At 39.2% G+C, this 20,672-nt stretch overlaps 1 protein-coding gene across 16 annotated transcripts in view; it reads right to left on the bottom strand.

Moving 5' to 3' along the window:
* AHI1 (Abelson helper integration site 1) overlaps window positions 1-20,672 on the bottom strand; it is a 155,252-nt gene that overhangs the window by 17,630 nt on the left and 116,950 nt on the right. For 13 of the 16 annotated variants that reach the window (XM_015572088.1, XM_015572084.1, XM_015572082.1 and 10 more), the window contains 2 exons: window positions 11,441-11,603; window positions 6,948-7,048 (listed from right to left, as the gene is read on the bottom strand). In XM_015572088.1, the coding sequence (XP_015427574.1) occupies window positions 6,948-7,048; window positions 11,441-11,603 (264 nt within the window). The remainder of the gene's footprint in view (window positions 1-6,947; window positions 7,049-11,440; window positions 11,604-20,672) is intronic. The other 3 variants (XR_001515966.1, XR_001515965.1, XR_001515967.1) reach the window with 1 other exon arrangement.

Genomic DNA, 20,672 nt, shown 5'->3' with positions numbered 1-20,672 from the left:
TTCACATGCTGAAAGACCACCAAGTTGCTGAAGGAGGAGAGAGCATGCCAGGCTCTGAACACAATTAAACCAACAGTTCTCTTAAGTGCTCTGTAAGGAAAGCCAGCTTACAGGTGTGTGGTAAACAAAGTCCTAAAGCATCAGCCTAAATTAATCTAGTAATACTATATGGTTTGCTACTTAAGTTCATTGCATCTTGACTTTGTAATCTCTTCAGTATATTCTATATTTTCACAGTCTACTCAACTATATGTAAAATATTGAATCAGAGTTCTTTCCCGCCTGTCCACACAACCTCTCAGACAGTTGTTTTGTGACTTCCATTCCTCTTCATGGATACCCTTGATTTGGAGAGGAAGGGAAGAAGAGAGGAAGATGAGCAAAGCAAAAGATGAATAGAGGGATGAGAACGTAGAGAATCCTGCTTCCCCAAACCTCTCAACTTCTTACTGATGCTTTTAAATTTAGATGCATGATCAAGCCAGAAACTGGGGCAACGCAGGCATGTGCCCTGACTGGGAACTGAACTGGTGACCTCTCAGTGCATGGGATCACACTTGATCAATTGAGCCACATTGCTGGGGCTGGGTTTTGTTTTTATAACAATAAAAAAAGGAAACCCAGTCTTTTCAGAAATTAAAAAAAAACACCTGGGCATTTTAGGAATAAAAAAAAAAGGAAATTGGCCATTTTAGTATTTAAAACTGTTAAACAGAATTGTCTGTGCTAATAAGAAAAGATATCCAAGATATATTATGAAAGATAATCATCAGAATATTAAGTATGATTCTAGTTTCATCAAAACAAAGACATGAATAAAGGTATGTATATTTACATGTGCAGAGAACATTTTAAACAGGAAATGCAAGTTATAATGGATGAATTTTAGGACAGAGTTTTATTTTTTATTTACAGTATTCTTTATTGGTTAAATTTTTAAAACTATGAGCATATATTACTTTAATAGAGGAACCTAAAATAATATTTTAAAAAAGGAATTTAACAACTTCCCTCCCCAAATAAATGAATGATATAGATATAGCAAATGATATAGGATAGCAAGAAGTAAAAAACCTTAAAAAAATGTCCTCCTCAAAAAACCAACAAAACCCCCCCACAAAGTTGTAAGCATGATATATATTTTTTAAAACTATCCTCCCAGATAGCACAAATAGTCTTCCTCCTATTAACTCCAAATTTACAGCACAGTGTGATAAAAATATTCTGGCATGAGCTTGAGGACAAGTCTCCTACTCTTATGTCCCTGTGGTAGAGATAGTGACTGATTCGTTTGGGGATTCTCTAGCCTATGGTGGAGAATCACTAACGCAAGCCTGTCCCCTCCCCCTGCAGTGGGAGAGCAAATGCTTCCATCACCCACTAACATTTCAATGAACCAGAAGAAATGCTGGAAGGGGCCTGGCACATTTAGCAACAGAACAGGTGTGTTCCACTTGGAAGAACTTAATAAGATCCAGCAGCTGCCAAGCTATTAAAAGGTATAATTTTACTGCTCATTCTGTAGTTTGAACAGAAATAATTTAAAAAGAAAGAAAACAATTCAGGAGGCTTCTTTCCTTTTTTCCTTAAAAGGTATAAAGACTAAAATTCTAAAGATGTCCACATGAAGAAGGGTACAATGAAACAAACATAACACAGGGATGTAAAACACCAATGTTACACAAAACGTGGCTAGCTGTCCAGGTGACAGCTGTCGGTGACTCGGTGGTGGAGGGAACAGGGCTGGCTTGAGAACATGGGGCTAAGCTGCTAATTAGGAGTAGTGTTTGGAATGTGACTCTTACAGCCCGCTTGGATCTCGATTTCCTCATCTATAAAATGAAGGGAGTTGACTAGAATCACTGGGAATGATCTTGTAGTTCCTTCTATGTCACCAGTTTTCTAATTCTATGAACTTAGGACCCTCCTCCACTTCTAGTCACTTTTCAGAGACAACTTTTCATGTTCTTCTTTTTGTAAAATATATCTTATATATGATAAAAATAAAACTTACATATGAAATTAAACATCTGATAGAATTTGTGGTAGGTTTATAAGGCAGGATCTTGATAAGATCAAACCATATAAATTCTGATAAAGAAACTAAACTGAAGACATGCAACTGTGCCAGGTGCTGAGGAAGCCCAGTTACACATTTCTCAAGGGCTGGCTGTTTGCGTCATCACTCAGAGCGTACCTGAGGCATTTTGAATACCTGGGACAACATTACCAGTTCTCAGGACTTCTTTTTACTTAAGTGTAGGTCATTCTTTATACTTTTCCCCACAGGGAAGTAAAACATTGTCAAACTATACAAATGGTAAATTCCTAAGAGGAAAAATATATGTAGGAGTCTATTATAATGCATGGATTCAGACAAAGCAGACCAAATCAACAAAAGAAATTATGTATCTTAAATGTTAAAGTCCAAACCGAGTTCCATCTCCTCCATGATAACCTTTCTACGCCCTTGTCCAAATGGATTCCTATCTCTGCAACTCCCTTGCATTAGCTGTTTTACGTTTTTCAATGTTTTACTTAGAGATCTATTAGAATCAGGGTTTGGACAGCAGTCGGTTAGCCTGAAGCACTCCTCAAGGGTCAAGAAGAATTAGTCTGCAGTGATATGGATATAAAGGTGTATTTTAAGCATGAAGATCAGCCTGCGAGAGGAAAAGGTACACAATACTATGATGCAGTGAGTTCTAGGTAGGGGACTGGCATAGGCAGTGAGAACTGGGAGTCTTGGAAGCAGGTGAGAGGTCTCTATCATGATAACACAGGAGCACCAGGATAAGGAAAGGGCAGTGCCAACTTCACAGGCAGCCAGTAAGCGTTCCTTATATCTCCTCTGGCTGAGTCAGAATTAGTTCAAGGCTATTGGCCAGGAACACACAGAGGTAGGGGTTAGGTGACCCCAATGTTAAAGATCAGCACGATACAGCATCAGGGATACTGGTAAGCCACTGCACATGAAGACTGTATCTATAGCCCTAGCTGGTCTGGCTCAGTGGACAGAGCTTTGAACTGTGGACCAAAAGGTCCTGGGTTCGATTCTGGTCAAGGGCACGTACGTCAGTTGCAGGCTCCTCCCTGGCTGGGCCCTGGTTGGGCATATGCAGGAGGCAACCAATTGATGTGTCTCTCTCACATCGATGTTTCTCTCTGTGTTTCCCTCTCTCTTCCACTCTCCCTAAAAATCAATGGAAAAATACCCTTGGGTGAGGATTAACAAAACAAACAAACAAACAAACAAATAAAAAGACTGTATCTATCATAGCCTCTCACGCAGTTCCTGACATAGACTACAAATATCCTTAGCTGTCTTGATAACTATGCCAATGTTATAAATATTTTGAAAATTTATATTATCATCTTCCTAAATCCTTAAATCTGGTGAATTCCAAACTGGATAATATTACACATATAGCGTTTGACCATAGTCAAATTCCTTGCCAATCCTTTCAACATGTATCCCAGGCTGTCAGAGGCAACCATCACCATATATCCTTGCTGTATGTGAAACTGGCTTTTTATTGAGAAACCGGTTTTCTTTCAGTTCCGTACAGGATGGGCTGTTCATTCTCACATAATCCAACCATGAACTACAGGGACTTGGAGTTAGCACTGGCCTCTTAGCTCTCTGTTGCTGATTTCAGGCTATTATACGTTCAAAGCACTTCATACCTGGCCATAATATCCTCTATTTTTGAAGCTGTTACCCTCAGACATTGTGATTGTGGTCACTCTAATAATGGTTATCAATGTTGGCTGCACATTAAAATAACCTGGAAAGCTTTTGAAATCCACCAGACCAATTAAACTGATTTGTGGATGTGGGAACAAGCACAAGCATTTTTATTTTATTTCTTAGGCGATTTCAATGTAAAACCAAGGTTGAGACATTTGCTCTACCACAGGAATTAAGAACTTCAACTATTGGTTCACCCCAACTCTTGCAATCATTCTGGAATTTTAATATCAAAGAGAAAATCTATGCAACACTTGGTCTTCATTCCTTGGGCAGGTCCTTCAATCTGACTTCAACTCTTACATTCAACACCATGAATTTATCATAACCTTGAGCTGCTTAACATCTGAAATACTAATTAAGCAAGTTTCTTGATTTACAGGCCATAGTTCCAGGTTAACGTCTTTCTGCATGACACTATGCCTCCACCTGGGCATGGGTAGTTTATGGCAACCTTGCAGAGAACCCTGCTTTCTAAATTGGCCAGTCTCCTGATTCCACATCCTTTCCAATCTGGCTGATCTTCCATAATGTGTGAATTCAGCAACTCTCTACCCAATGATATCAAGTCTCTAATCCTCTTGGCCTCTATCACACCCACAATGCCAATTATATATAAAACCAGATTTGTCTTCTCCACTCCTATGTCCTAGATGTGGAGCACTACTGAAGAAAACCATCCAACTACATAAAATTATGTTCCCTACATTTTCATGGTATTCAAACAGCAGCTCTCAGAACTACTCAGAAATCTCTTTATATGTCCCAAATGATCTCCTGCTCCTACTGTCCTCAAGGTATTCTAACCGTCACTATTCTTCTTCCTACCTCACACCTTTTGCCCTCACATTTGAAGTGAACCTTCATTTCTGTTTTTGAGAAGAAAAAGACATTCTTAATTCCTAGACTCCCACTTTATTAACTTATCTGCATCCTCATTCATATTTATCTGTCTCAGAGGGGTACTGCTCTAAGGCAATATTAATCTATCAACCAGTCTTTCCAATAAAAACCTCCTGCTTTCTTTATCTACCTTGAACCTGATCATGTCCATTGGCTTTGTCTTCTTAGAACATAATTCTTTGTGTCACTCCAATATTTAAAAAGTCATTTCTGGAACCAGGTCTCCCTCCAGTCACTGCTTGACTTCTTTTAAGTGAAGCTCTGGGGAGACTTCCATGTGTTCTCTTGCGGAGTCCACATTCTACTCTTCAATACGTGTCATATTATTGATATGCAGATGTGCCAAGGTCCTCTACATTATCAAATGCTTAGACAACCTCAGTGATCAGCCATTTCTCATACTACTGACTATATACTCTCCTTGAACCTCTCTTCTCTCTGGCTTCCATGGCACTTTTTTTTTCTGGATCTTTTCTTCCCCTTTGACTATGATTTCTTAATCTTCTTTTCCTTTGCTTGTCCATTAAATACTAGTGTTCAATTGGAATTCTGTCCTTAGATTTCTCTCTTAGAAGTCTACAGTGTCTATTCTATCTCCTTCATTATGAGCTTCAACTCTACTGATGCAATTCAATGAATACACTAGCTCCTTCCCCGTTTTATTTTGAAGCCCTACCTTCTCTCAAATTCCAGTTCTGAATTTCTGGCTCCTTAGTGAATATTTGTACCTGGGAGCACTATAAAGACTATGAACAAATCAAGATATCTAAAATTGAACTCATTACATCCTACTCCCTACCATTCCTTGTTTCTATCTCCCCAGGTCTTCCTTTTTCTTTTATTATTGCTGTGGTACCACTATCCATTTACTTATATAATAAGCCAGGGCCCTCAGCACAATTCTTAGATTCCAATATCACTAATCACATCCAATCAATTACAAAACCCTGTGAATTATACACTTCCCTTCTATCTCCACTAGCTCAGGCTTTTATACTTTATTTTGAACTTAGTTTCTTGTCCCAGATCTTAGCTACCTCTAATTCAATCACCATGCTGCCACTAGAATATTTTTAACATGCAGATTTGTATATTACACTTCCTGGATTCCCTTCTCCAGGGGATCCCCTTTGCCTGAAGAATACAATCTAAGCATCTTAGCAGAGTACACTGGGCTCCTGAATTTCTTCTGTCCTTCTCTCCATTTGGCCCTATACTCCAGAAAATAATTATACTTTATCACACCTTACTCAAGTTGTTCCCTCTGCTAGAATGCTTTTTCTAAGATCATCTACGTAGCACATACTTTTTCATCCTATAGGCCTCAGCTCAAGCATGACCTCCTCGGGGAACTCTTCCTGGACTTCCCAGGCAGATTTATAGGGTGTCTTGCTGTGTGTTCTTAATACACTGTGCACATATCTTCACTATAGTTCCTACCATATTCTGTTGCAATTGTCTGCTTATAGGTGTCTCACCCACCAGCCTCAAGGGCAAGTGCTTTGTCTACTCAATCTTGTTTCAGTGAGGACTAATGCTCACCATAGAAATAAGCACTCAATAAATATAGGCTGAATGACTAATGATACATGATAGGTTCAATTGTTTAAAACTCTATACCCTACTACTTCATGTTATTAAGAAGTGAAGTTATTCCATCTAAAGCAAAAGCTAATGTCACAGAATAAAATTAGTTCAATAAGTAAAATATGTGATATGGCACATTGCTTATTAAACTTTGCACCAAAGTATTACTAATATCAGAAGAATACTGACTGAGGGATTTGAAGGCCTAAGCTAAAAAACATGATATTTTTTTGGCTGATAATATATCCATACTCATTTCAATCTGAAAATATTTTAAATTTCTAGCAAGTAAAAGGAATGCTCCAGGAAGATAGGACATCTTTATTCTGAGGGCCCCAATGACCTTTAGCACACATGTGTACCCCTCAGGTGGGGCTAATAACAGGGTTAGGATCGTCATTACAGAAACGAGTATAGGATGGAAATAGCATCACACTTGAGGTCACAAGTTCTACTCTGGATCCTTGTCCCATTACTTGGACTGTGACTTGAGGTCTACTTTAATCTCTGGGCCTCCTCAGTTTCCTTATCTAGAAAATGGCTACAGTAATATTTGCCTTACATATTTCATAATATTGGCGCCAATATTAAAAGAAATAATAATGTAATTAATAAAGGATATAAGCATGAAAGATAAAGTAATATTTTATCCAGAGAGAGTGAAAATCAAAGTACATATGCTATACATTTTCTTGAAAACATTTACCTTTTGAGAAGATAAAGAAGGTTTTTCCATTTTGGTTTTTTCCTTGGGGGTTAAAGGAGGGGATCGTTCCTTAATCTCTGGAGGCAGTTCTCGGTACAGTGCTGGAATTGAAAAAGAAATTCAGGCAATCAAATTGAGAAGCATTATTTCATGGGGGAAAAAACAACAGTGGGAGCAGATAGAAAGCCAAAGAATTGGGTGTAAAAATAAGCTACCTGACACTTTCTGTTAAGGCGACTGCAAATCTTACACATTAATTTTAAAAAAATCTTAACTTATAATTGTAAAGTTTTGATAAGCAGGATTTCAGAAATGTAGAAGGTGTCATTTTCACTTACTATGTGGTCATGCAGATGCTTATTTCATTTTATCTTAATACTAGAGGTCTGGTGCACAAAAATTTGCTCAGGGGGCAGAGGGGGTCCCTCAGCCTGGCCTGTGCCCTCTCGCAGTCTGGGACCCCTCGGGAGATAACGACCTGCAGGCTTAGGCCTGCTCCCGGGTGGCAGAGGGCAGGCCCAATCCCTAGGTGCAGCCCCTGGTCGGGCTCAGAGCAGGGCCGATTGGGGAGTTGGGGCGCCGCCCCTTGTCATGCACAGAGCAGGGCGGATCGGGAGGTTGCGATGCCACCCTCAGTCACGCTCAGGGTAGGGCCGATTGGGGGGTTGGGGCACCGTCCCCTGTCACACTCAAGGCAGGGTCGACGGGGAGGTTGCGGCGCCACCCCCTGTCATGCACAGAGCAGGGCCAATCAGGGGGTTGGGACGCTGCCCCCGTCACACACAGAGCAGGGCCCGTGGGGGCGGGGGGTTGGGGAGCTCCCCCCTATCAGGCACAGAGCAGGGCCGATGAGGGGGTTGGGGTGCCTTCCCCTGTCACGAATAGAGCAGGGTGGATAGGGAGGTTGTGGCCCTACACCCTGTCACACACAGAGCCGCAGTGCGATCAGGAGGTTTGGGCGCTGCCCCCCGTCACGCTGATCCCGGTGCTGGGAGGCATATTACTCTTTTACTATATAGGGTAGAGGCCTGGTGCATGGGTGGGGCCGGCTGGTTTGCCCTGAAGGGTGGCCTGGATCAGGGTGGGGGTCCCCACTGGGGTGCCTGGCCAGCCTGGGTGAGGGGCTGAGGGCTGTTTTCAGGCTGGGGGGGACTGAAGCTCCCAACTGCTCCTTTTTTTTTTTTTTTTTTTATTCTGGGACAGCTTTAGCTTTGAGGCTTGGCTCCAGCTCTTAGGCCTCCGCGGCTGAAAGTAGGTTTCTGGCCTTTGCTTACAATGTTGCAAATCTGCTGGCTGAAGTCCGGTGGTATTTGTTAAAATGTTTCAAACTTCAGGCTCAGAGGCCTGCAGTGGCAGGTGGGGAACGTTGGAGTCCTCCATCACTGAGGCAAGCAAGCCTCATGTTAGTTTCAAGCTGCCTGGCTGCCGGCCGCCATCTTGGCTGACAGTTAATTTGCATATCTCGCTGATTAGCCAATGAAAAGGGTAGCGGTCGTATGCCAATTACCATGTTTCTCTTTTATTAGTGTAGATATATTAATCAGGAACCTGCTATATGCAAGGTACTGAAGGAAGCGATACCAAGATGATCAAAACAGTGTTTGCTCTCAAGGAGCATACAATCTGGTCAGAGATGTAAGTTCACAAGGAACTGTAATATAAAATAGAATGTGACATTACTTAAAAGAGAGAGAATAACAAAGACAAACTCTGATGTGGGGATGGTAGATGCTTAATGGAAGAAACAATAGGTGTGTCAGATTCTGAAGAATGGGTAGGATTTTGTCAGGTAGAGGTGTGGAAAAAGGATAATTTGGGAAGATGGTATGAAATAGATAAGCATGGGGCAAGGACTATACACAATACTGAATCTATTCAGAATGCTGAATCTGAAGTTCTTATAATGTAAAATTATAATCTATATACTCTAATTAGTCTACACACAGTGCAGAATCTAAAAAGTCAGGTGGGAATTTTAAAGGGCTAGAAAGAAAATCTATCTTGGTTAAATGACTTAACAACTTTGAATTGAGAGAAATTGTTCAAATACACCTAATCAAAACTCTAAGATTATGAGCTCTATTAACTAGGTTTGTGTATGGGTTGACTCATTATTGGCTTTCTTCATCTCTTATTGGAAAAGATGTGATTAAGGAAAGCTGATCATGCTTTTCTTCCAGTGGCTTAAGATACAAAAGGGAGGAAATCTTTATAAAATGGGATATTTTATTATAGTCTTCTATTGTAGTTCTTTAGCGGACCTGGCTCTTAATTTAACAGTCAGTACAGATTCTATTCAGATATGTACGTCCTTATATCATTCGCTTTGTGTATTTGGCTTTGGATCAAGATAAAGGACTTGTACTATTTTTAGAGTGAAATATGCTGTTGACTAATTTTTTCTCTAATTTTAAAAACAGTCTCTCTGCATCTGTTAAGATTTTTTAAAATTCAGGTAAAAAGAAGGATAAAAGGAGAGAAAAAAAGTCCCCAGTGAAGTGAGAATTCAATTATATTCTCAGGTATATGAGGATTTATTCTGTTTGTTCTGGCATTTACAAGGCTTTTCCCACAGCAATAACTAATGCCAAAATAAAATATCAATTACTTTGGGATATAAGGAATTATGACAGTTGAAGAATAGTCACTACAAGTGACCATTAACTTCTGTACATATCCACTAATCATCATTACAGTGTGCTTCAGAAGTCTCACTTGGGATATAATGGAAGAGAAATTTATTGGATTTTTTACCCACTATAATCAAATATCTATAACCTCTCCAGAATTGGAAGCCTAAGAGGTTATTTCTGCAAACTAATTAGATTATAAAGTTAAGGCACCTAATACCATCCTGCCTGGAAATACATAATCTTTTTACATTGTCAAGTATAAAACAATTATGCTTTCATTTGTATCTAGATTAACAATGAATTGTAATATCTAGTTAAAATGATGGATATAATCCAGAATGACTTTGATTGTATAGGTAGCTCTTGATTTAAAAGGCAGAAGCTGAATTCCAGGTATTGACCATGTGAGAAGGAGAGGGAAGAAGCCTGGATATTTGAGACAATCTGGAAGTTAGAAGTGCAGATTTTTTGGGAGATGACTGGGCATTAACTTGTCCTAAAATTTCTTCCACATTGCCTGATGTTTTTTCTCCATTACGCATCTTCTTTTAAACGTAAAACTATACCTGCAATAGAGTTTAAGAGCTATAAGTCATTTACTGCTCAAGGAAAGAGAATTAAAACAATGGCACAGAGGAACTACAGACTTTTGTTGTGTGTGAGAGAAGTGGGTGATTTTTGAGACATTGGGAACTTTTGAGGGGAGGAGTTTGCTGAAAGCAGCAGATAAGCTGAGGAAGGAAGCTGCAATGAGACTGGGAGCCCTTGAGAGACTGGCCAGGGGAGCACTGGGAAATACCAGGGTACAGACAACATGGTAGAAAGTGCCAAAGAGAAAATATTTTATCTGGGCTTACGCCAGCGCCCAGTACTCAGGGAAGGAGGGAGTTCTTCCTATGCCATCTCCTTTGCTCTCAAAAATTCAGAACTTAGTTTAGGAATCAATAGTACTTTAGCCATTGTTTGGGTTAAATGGGGTTTCATAGACTAGCCTGAAAAGCAGCTATTATCTATAATAATTACTTCTTTGCAGAAGCAAAAGACTGAATGATTATTCAAAGCAGAGTAATCTCTAGGCTCCCTATACTACATTTTAAATCATAACTAAATGATCTTAGTATTTTTGGGAAAAAAATTTAGAGATGACAGAGTTCAACTTCCTCACTTTATAGGAGGAAACTGAGGCACATCGATAATAGCTGTGGAGGAGCTAGGATTAGAAATCAGTTTCCCTGACCCCTGAGCATTGTTTTTCCTACCACATGATGAAGTTAACTGCTGATAAAAGGATTCTTCTGAAGAAGCATTACTTTATTTCTCCCCTTCCTTCTAGTCCTTCTTCGCAAGCTCTCTGCTTTCTATTTTCATCTCTCATTTTCAGAAAGTGTATTTAGAATTCTTTCTCCAGCTCCTTTCTTTTCCCTTTCACAAATGAGGGCTTAATTTTCTTGAGAATGAAACAACCTACTGTAGGCAGGTAATAGGTAACAGCAAGGCCTGTGGTATATAAAGTAAAAGAATGGAAATTGGGGGCTAGAGGGTCTTAAAGTCAACTGAGTCACTGTGGCAAGAGAAGACCTGACATAATTGTGCTCGAAGGGCATGAAGCAGGTGCAGGGAAAAGGGGCTGAAGAAGAAGGTTGTAGGAAGAGGGGCAGGTCCCCTGGGATGAATGTAATAGCTTTCTGGTGTACTAGTGCCTTCCCTTTTATTTCTTTTGCATCATGAAAATGAAAAGCAATACCACTGGTAAACATATGCAAAAGTTACAAAGACAGTAAATTAAAGGGTACAACATGATAAAATCTTGTATATCAGTTATACCATACTAGTAAACCAGGAAGGGAGCATAAAACTTACTTTCACTAGCCACATGATTAGCTGGAAAATAACCTTCCTGTCCCTTTCCTAGGCTGCCATACCACCAGTCTTCATTATCTTTGTAAAACACTCGGATAATGTCTCCGCGATGGATGGTTAGTTCATCTGATCGATTCGCTGTGTAGTCATAAAGAGCCACTACCTAAGAGAGAGATAAGACCACCACAGCTTTATCACAACTGTACCACAGAGAAAACCCCCAACATTCACTTCCTCTTGCAGAAGAGCAGCTGAAACCAAAGCAGTACTTTGGTAAGTCTGAGGCGGTCTCAAGGTTTGCTAATGGGATCAAGGGTGGTGGGAACACAGCAGGAGAAGCAAGATAAAAGACTGTGGGATTGAGAAATGGTTAAGAGCATTCAATACACTAAGATTAGCTTCAAAATAGCAGATGTTAATTTTTTTAAAATAAATTACTTGTGAAGCAAATTAAAAAAAAGGTCACACAACATTCACTTTCTTAGAATTGTTTTATGCTACCTTTAGTTCCCATTCTCCGTGCTAAGCAGATGCATCTGGAAAAAAAAAATCCTTCAGAATGTCAACAATTTTACAAAAAGAAAAGCTCAATGGAACAACCCAATTACATAACTTCATGGTGATCACTTGTATATTATTAACGTCTCTTTTTGAGATATATTTCTCTACAAACATATGCTTCTGATATTTTATATCAACAATCTAAATCTTCTGATTGCCTTTTAAAATCTCTGATAAGCTCATTTTCACCAGATAGAAATTTAAGAGGAAAAGCCTTTCTATGAGAATCCTCTTCTCTGTGTTGTTACAATAGTCACCATATTTGATTTTTTTCCCCCTTTGGAAAAACCCAAATCAAAATGAATGACTACAATGGCATTTACAAATCCCTTATAGCAATTATAAGAAGGAAGCAGACATCAACCCATTTTAGATGTGATACATTATATAAAGTGGCACATAATATGAAGAATAAACTACTTCTACTTTTTTTGTTTAAATGGGTTTTGAAAATTTATAGGTTATACAATAATATAGGCAATAAAAATATTATATAATCCTTGCATTTAGGCACAATACTGACTCATTTGCTTAAGTATTTACTGAATTCCTAATGAGCCTGGTACCGTGCTAGTGGCCAAATATACAATGATAAATAAGATAATTTCTGGAAGGAATTACAATTAGGTTTTGCAGAAAAATGAAGTATAATCAACAAAGAGCCAGGTGAAGAGTTCAAAAGTGCATCACAGGCCCGACTTGCTTGAGTCCAGAAAAGAGAAACCAAAAATAGTTCAATATGATGGGAGCCGGGGAGTAAAGGTAAGAGCCCAGAAAGGTGGGGGAAGTTGAGGCTACAGAAGAAAGAAGTGGCCAGATCACACATGCTGAGAGTTCAGAAGCCTCATAATACAGGCAACAGGAAGACAGAAGAGTTTTAAGCAGAGGATTCTAGAATAGTTTACAAGACACACTGCGGTACCCTTTATGATGAAGCATTTGTGAACACATTAACCAGGAGATTTTGTTTTATTAATCCTCACCCAAAGATATCCCCCCCGCCCCCATTGATTTTTAGAGAGAGTGGGAGGAGGAGAGACAGAGAGAGAGAAACATGGATGTGAGAGAGACACATTGATTGGCTGCCTCCTGCACACACCCTAATCAGGGTCAGGGATCAAGCCTGCAACCGAGGTGTGCCCTTGACCAGAATCAAACCCACAACCCTTCAGTCCGTGGGACAATGCTCTAACCACTGAGTCAAAACAGCTAGGGTAACCAGGAGATTTTAATGGGTAAATCTGGAATTAACTATTGTCACTATATTGTATAAGGGCAGTAATGACACTTTAATTCAAATGGTACAAATGCAATTTCTATTGTACTGCTTAGCACAGTCTCTAACTTACAACATATTATTATGCAGGATATTGTTTAAAGATTACAGATCTTTTATACCTTTTAGTATATTGATGCCCAGTTACTTATGTAAAAGTGGAACTTTTAATTTTTCCCTTTGTTCTTTCTTCTCCAAATCTCTTCTCCTTTATTCTCCTACCTGTGCTATCACAGAAGAGGAAAGCAAATTAAAATGTTTCGAGTGCCAGCCATGTTCTATGTACCATGCTAGTTGCTTATGTAAGTTATCCCACTCAACCTTTATGACAATCCTGGGTATACATTCCTATTTCAATTTTATAAATGAGAAATTTGATGTACAGAGAAATTTAATTTCTTGCCTAAAGTCAAGTAAATTAGTAAGTTGTAGAATCAGGACTTAAAGTGAGTTTTTTCCAAAACGAAACAAACACATTTATAGGCCTTGTTTATCTAGAATCAAACAGGAGGAAGAAGCAAAAGAGAGGGAAAAATGAGGAACAGGAAATCTTACTCACTCATGAAAGATAAGACATATTTTTGGGTAGCAGTACTTAAGTAGTCAGCTGTGCTGAGATCAACTATCCTCGGTCACCTGCAGGCCCACTGTTTTCCTTTCATGATAAAATTCACTATCAGAAAACTGGGGGTTTGTTCCTATTGTTCCTCCGCCTGGATTTAGTACACTGAGACAGCATGACTTTGATGACCTTAAGCAAGTAGGAGGTCAATGTATGCTTATTTATCTGGAACCAGAGGTGGCTGCTGGGAAGGAGAGCAGGAGAGATCCAGCTTAGGCAACAGATTCTTTCAGGAAGTCCCACATCAGGCTTAAACGCTTGTGTGGCCTACTGACAATCTGGAATTCGTCCAACCAGAGTCAGAAAACTTTTCCTGATTGCCCACCGGGTTCTGTTGAAAAAAGAGACCCTTCAGAGGTACAGGGGTCCAAAAGACCTATGACTCTACAATTAAATTTTCCTATTAAAATACCCACTGATTATCCTTGTTAAACAATCAAATGCAGCACACTAATTTCACATGGCCCTTTAATTCTTGGAAATATGTTCCATACTCTGTGTCCCTGCCATGGACTTAACTGTGTCACTCCTCCCCAAATTCATAAATTGAAGCCATAGTCCCTAATGTTTCTGTATTAGGAGATAGGACCTTTAAGAAGGTAATTATGATTAAGTGAAGTTATATGGGTGGGGCCCTAATCCAAGAGGACTGGTATCCCTATAAAAAGAGGAAGAGGTACCAGGACCACACATGCACAGAGGAAAAGACCACGTGAGAACACAGTGGGAGGCAGTAGTCAGCAAGATGAGGACAGAGGGCTCAGAAGAAACTACCCTTTCAGCCTCTACGATCGGGTCAAACACATTTCTGTTGTTTAAGTCCCCTATTCTATGGCATCTGGTTACGGCAGTCCTAGCACACTAACAGTCCCACAACCCGATGGTATCAGATGAATCGCTCATTACTAGCACATGTTAGTACTACCAGTGGGCAATGCCACACTCATATCCATTATAGGTTCCCAGCTTACGTTACTATGTTCTTCACTATTACAATGCTACCTCCTGGTATAGAAATAAAGTCCTTGTCACCAAACTCCACAACCGACATCCAGGAAGGTGATAATTGGGAGGTTACATCCCCCAAAGGAACAGTCTTGAGAGCAAGTCACCATCATACCATTCCTCACATTTAAGTGCAAACCTGCTATACAATGAGGAACCAGTGTGTTTCACATGCCGACAGTCCACATCTGGCAGTGCAGTTATGACCATTCTCACCACACTGACGGAAGCCACGTGGCTCCTGAGAATCTGCTTGTATTCTACTGTGTGTCTCATCTGAAGACCAATTGGTCTCTTCTGAGAATCACTGTACACATAGTAAGTTCTTTGCTTATTTTAATTTGGCAGCGGATGCTGCATAAGTCATGTCTCCCCCATCTCCAACTAGATTTTGTTTTTATCTCACTGTTTTAGGGTAACTTAAAGCAACCTGTAAAAAATGTGGGAGACAGCAGATGGAATTGGAACCTCTGGCTTCAGCGTGATCATGCTTCTCTAGCATTACCCCAAGGAACAGAAAGACTGGGTCTCCACCTTGAGGAAGTCCGCCCCATAGGAAAACAGACCTGCTTGGCCCATGCTGCTTGGTTCTCCCAAGACGACAAATAAACACTCTCTGCACCGAATCATCATCAAGAAATGTTTTGAGGTGCTGATGACCCAGCAACCGTGCCCTGTCCTTAAATTTCATTTTTGTCCTGCTACCCCTCTGAGACTTTCTGAAACCAAGATCTTCGATCTGTGAATCTTGAAGCCTTCTTACCAGCCTTGCTCTTTGGAATCTGGTATCATCATCACCTTTATCATGCTTGTGTGAGACAACTGTATTTTTTACTCACTGCCTGGTTATTAAAATGACTTGAAAGAAAAAAAAAGTTGGGAGACACAACTATTTCTATTTTCTTCTTATTCTGCTAGGTCTTGTCATAGAAAACCTGTCTTGACCATTCTCTTGATCATTATCTTCTATAACGTACCATTCCTTGCACACAGTAGTCTGGCATTGAAGGTATGACAGAATATCTCTGGCAATATGTTACAGAAATATTTCTGCAATAGAAGTTTATGTGCCCATGTTGGTAATGACAGATCTAGGAAATGAGATGTTCCATAAAACCCACTTGATCAAATTTTGCCCACTCTTCACATATTTGAAACAGAGTTCTTCCTCTTTCTCAAAGCTTGGGCATAATCATGGTGGAAGTGCCATTATTTTAGACATACATTTTTCAGTCTTCATAGTAGTGCGTGCCAGATACTCTTTCTTGGTTTAACTAGTCTGACAGGCTGTTATAAGCCATTTAAGGGAATTCCTCTTTGTAATGAATTACCTTCCGAGAGATTTTTTTCATCATTACAGTTATCGCTGAAGAATTCTCAATGGTTCTTGAAACTAATCTACTGAAGGAACATTAACCAGTATTGTTCAGCAGATGTTCCTTACATGTTTATCCATAATACAATCCAAAAATCAATATTCATAATGCCCCCAAGCCATTTAATAAGCTACGTTATGTTGAATAAACTCCTATGTTTGGTACTTTCTCCTCCAGCACTGCTTCAGGTGGGCCCATAATGGTTGGGGAACTCTCTGTAGCCAATGCGGCATACGATCACACCACTTTCCCTCTGCTTTCTCCTTGCTTAACGTAATTTTAGGCGCTGGCCTCTGCAGCATGGAGAGGATAAATTTCTGTTTTAAGCCACACTGTTTGTGGTAAGTTGTTACAACAATCCTAGAAAACTAATACAAGTGAATTTTACTTTGGTGACTGCTGGACTTTCTTGTATTCCTTAAAAGAGTGTTGGACCTTTTTTTTGGCATGTAGTTACTTGACATCATTTTGAACCTTTCCAGGTTTGCTTTTAAGTTTTGTTAGAGCAGACTTAGAAAGACTTTCCTCCAGGATTCAATAAACCCCATTTCCAGGGTATAAATTATCCTCTTGATTATTCTACTTGATGCTCCATATATATTAGGAGATTTTTCCATTCTGGCTGTCAGGAATGTGTGCCGGGAGCCGGTCCATCTTTGCTGTTTCAAGGGACCTGGCATATATGGCATACTGTTCTTAATATGTTTGCTCACCTTCTTGGCACTGTGTTTAAACCAAGGTCACCTCTCCAAGAAAGGTTGTTTCCCCAGGTAGAGATTTTCCCCTGAAGTTAGGGAGGGAATATAACCCCTTCACTAAGTGCCAGGCCGGTAATTAATCTCTTTAACTACAGCTACAGAACCTGGCTGGAGAACCTGGAGAACCTGGCTGGAGAACCTTGCGAGAGAACATGGCTACAGAACCTGGCTGGAGAACCTAGCAAGAGAACATGGACACAGAATCTGGTTGGAGATCCTGGATATAACCAGGCGAGAGAACCCAACTATGCTGATGAACTGAATGCTGCCTCCATGTCATTCCTTCTTCGCCGACTCCGTCCACACCTTTGGAGACACCTGGACCTGCTGGGGCTGGATCCCAGCAAATGTGAATTATTCCCATCCTGTTGTGCAGCCTACTACTTTGAATGGTTCTTCCTTATGAAGTTTTTTTCTATGCATATGCAGATCAGCACTCAGCCAAAGACTTGTTAGGTCACCACTTACGGTTATTGGCAGGATTATCAATCAATATAAGGTGAAACATCTTAGTAATTATTCTATGCCAGAAGCCTTGCTACAGTTTAATACACATTAACTGAAATGTGTACATTTTTTTGTGTTCATGATAAATGCAATTATAACATTACACTTTTGGCATCCTTTAAGAAAGTATATTAAGGTTCAATATAGAAGTATTTGTTACACTTAACTTTGTTCAATAAAACATTTGTTCTTTTTTATCTCATATATTTACTCCTCAGGTATGGACCATCTCCTGTGTGCTTGGAGCAACCTTTGGTTTCGTGGTTGGCCCTCTGGGCATACTGGACTAGAAAGCAACTTACATACAAAAACAATTAATTGGAGCAAAAGGAGAAGATATTTCTTTGTGCAGATTACATAAAGACTATGCAGAAATGTGTATGGTCAAGCCAGGCAGTTCCTTTTACAGAATGGTTTGTTACATAGATAGAACATGATGTGATTGGAGTTTTTTAAACTATGAAACCCTTGAGAGATCGTGTACCTTCTGGTTGAGATAAGTATTTATAATAGATTGTGGCTTCAGATTCTATTTGCTGCTTCTTGGACATTTAGAAAACACTCTTAATGAATTCTATAGAATTCTGAGGATAGTCCCGGCCCCTCCCCTTCAAGTTTTAAATTACTTCATTATTTATAAGAGGTCTGGGTATAACTTGTAGCATTTTGTATGCTAGCCCAGAGAAGTAGACAATTTCCTTGCCCAATAATGATATTTCTCACACAATCAAACAACCGTTTCTACATCTTGGTCTATTTTTTCCCCTGTGTATTCTTGAGAGTTAAAATGCTTTCGATAGCATCATCAAATACAGTCTTTAGTCCCTTCTGGGTTAAAGCACAAAACAGCATGCTCCTATCTTGGAAATGTTTCTGTTCCTGTTCCACACATGTAAGTTTTTCTTTCATATCATTCAGTCTTGCTAAAGTTTCGGGGTCACCTCAGAGATCAATCTGAGTTGCTATTAATAAAGAGTATATTTGTACATATTCCTTAAATTCTGATACCTACTCCTTTTACATTGAGAAATGAGGCTAGCCTGACTACAGAGAAGCATATAAGGCAGACATCAGTCACTAGATGAGATAAAGATCTCAGATGATTACAGTCTTCCTGTGTGATCATAATTTTCTTGTCCGGCTGTGTCCCAGAGTCCCAGGAGGTACTGCTTGACTCCTAATGGTGATGCTGACTGTGTAGCAGTGGAAGAAGGTGGGCATTTACCCTCCTGAGAAGGTATCATTGGCATACCTCATAAGTAGCTCGTCTTGCCCACTGCCCTGTGTTGCCAACCACCACACACTAGTCTAGAGGATCACTGCACATGGCAATGAGACATGCTGCTACTGGACAGCTTCTGGGGATAGTCTCCAGGCATGGTACCAGCTTCTGCCCCAGCTGTGCCTACCCCTTGCCTCTCAGTAATTATTTAACAAGTGAAATAAAATGAGCTTCAAGAAAGTCTTATTTCTCAATAATGTCAATAAAGGGATATTTGGTCTTTACTATTAAAATAGAAAAATAGAGCAAATAAAAAAGTTACTAGAAAAACAAATTTAACAATAAATCCTGAGTTGTACAGAAGAACATTATTAAGTATCCTAATTACTCCTCTATTAGTGACACTGGGACTATATTTTATCTCACCAGAGGGATAAAGAAACATACAGCCCTATATCTAGCATCATATGATAGAAATATATATAGTCTCTTATGATTATTTCCATGAATACTATGTATGACGACCCTACACATATTTATAAAAAAGAAACCAAGGTTATGTAATTTTTAGCTGATCTTATCTGAATAATAATAGATTAAGACAATAGAGATAAAGTAAATAATTGCACAGTTTATTGTCTCTGTACCAGAGAAACTATTTGTTCTGATCCTGCCGTATAATGCCTTAAACACTTCATCAAACAAATATTTGAAAATATTTGATTCCAAATACCTTTTGGTAAAATAAATACCAAGGTTAATGGAAAGAATACCAAACTAGGAATCAAGACAGTGAGTTTCCAGTTCTGTCTGGGCCTCCAAAACTAAAGTATATCACAGAACACTCAGACTGAATGTCTGTATACTAAGGGAAGTGAAGCATATGGTAACTTGGTAAAAATTAGATCATACCAAGTACTCTAATAACTATCCCAAAAGAACAGCATTCATAAATTTTAAAGGAAATTCAACTTTTTAATGTGGTGGATAATAGTGTGCTGTGTTATCTGTAATCATACATGAATCAGAAACGCTAGTTTGATTGCTGCAACACTACATAGGAAAACCTGTAGCAATAATTAAAACAGTAAGGACAAAGCATAATTCACCATGTGGAAACCCTTCTTTATTCTTTGACAAATAGGAATGGCCTGACCTTTGGAGTTCACAAATAAGCTGCTCATTTTATATGGTGATTAATATCAATTAAAGCTTTTCTTACAGAAATCACAATTCACATATGATGTTATAGTGAGTTATTAGTGCTTCACGATGGCTCTACTGTGTATCTTTTTATTGCTTATTTCCTTAAAAAAACCAAGACAATGATGCAGATCTTTATAGACTAGACTATATATCTGTTGTTGTTGTTGTTATTAGCAAAGAAAAATGATAGTGTACTTTAATTTTCTTTATTGGGAAGGTTAGTAAACAGAGGATTTTGATCATTGGTTTACATTAAAGTGAGGTTTCCAGACCACAAGTGACACATTACCTGGAAACTTGTTAGAAATGCAAATTCTTGGGTCCCATCCCAGACAAACTGAAATCATATAGTCTGAGTTGTAACAAGCTTTCCAGGTAATTCTGATACCTAAAGTTTAGTTAATACTTTACTTCAACATATTTTATAAAGCATGTACACTATTTTTTGCATAAATTAAGTGATGCAACTGAATGGGTAAGAAACAATTTAAAATATAAAGTCAAATCTTGTAACAAATTGTTACTGGCAAAACTTAAAAGTAAACCCGTTCCTCCTTTCCTATTGGTTTTACTTGCCTTTCTTAGTTTCCCTCTTGTCTTATGGAAATGCTGACCTACTCTAGATTTGAGTAATTTAGCATTCACTTTGTCATTTTTTCAATGAGGTCATGTCAAACTGCAACCAGGAGGTAATCATTT

This window comes from Myotis davidii, unplaced genomic scaffold, assembly GCF_000327345.1.
Source record: "Myotis davidii unplaced genomic scaffold, ASM32734v1 scaffold266, whole genome shotgun sequence".
NCBI classification, from domain to species: Eukaryota; Metazoa; Chordata; class Mammalia; order Chiroptera; family Vespertilionidae; genus Myotis; species Myotis davidii.
This window is presented reverse-complemented; position numbering and strand designations above follow the sequence as displayed.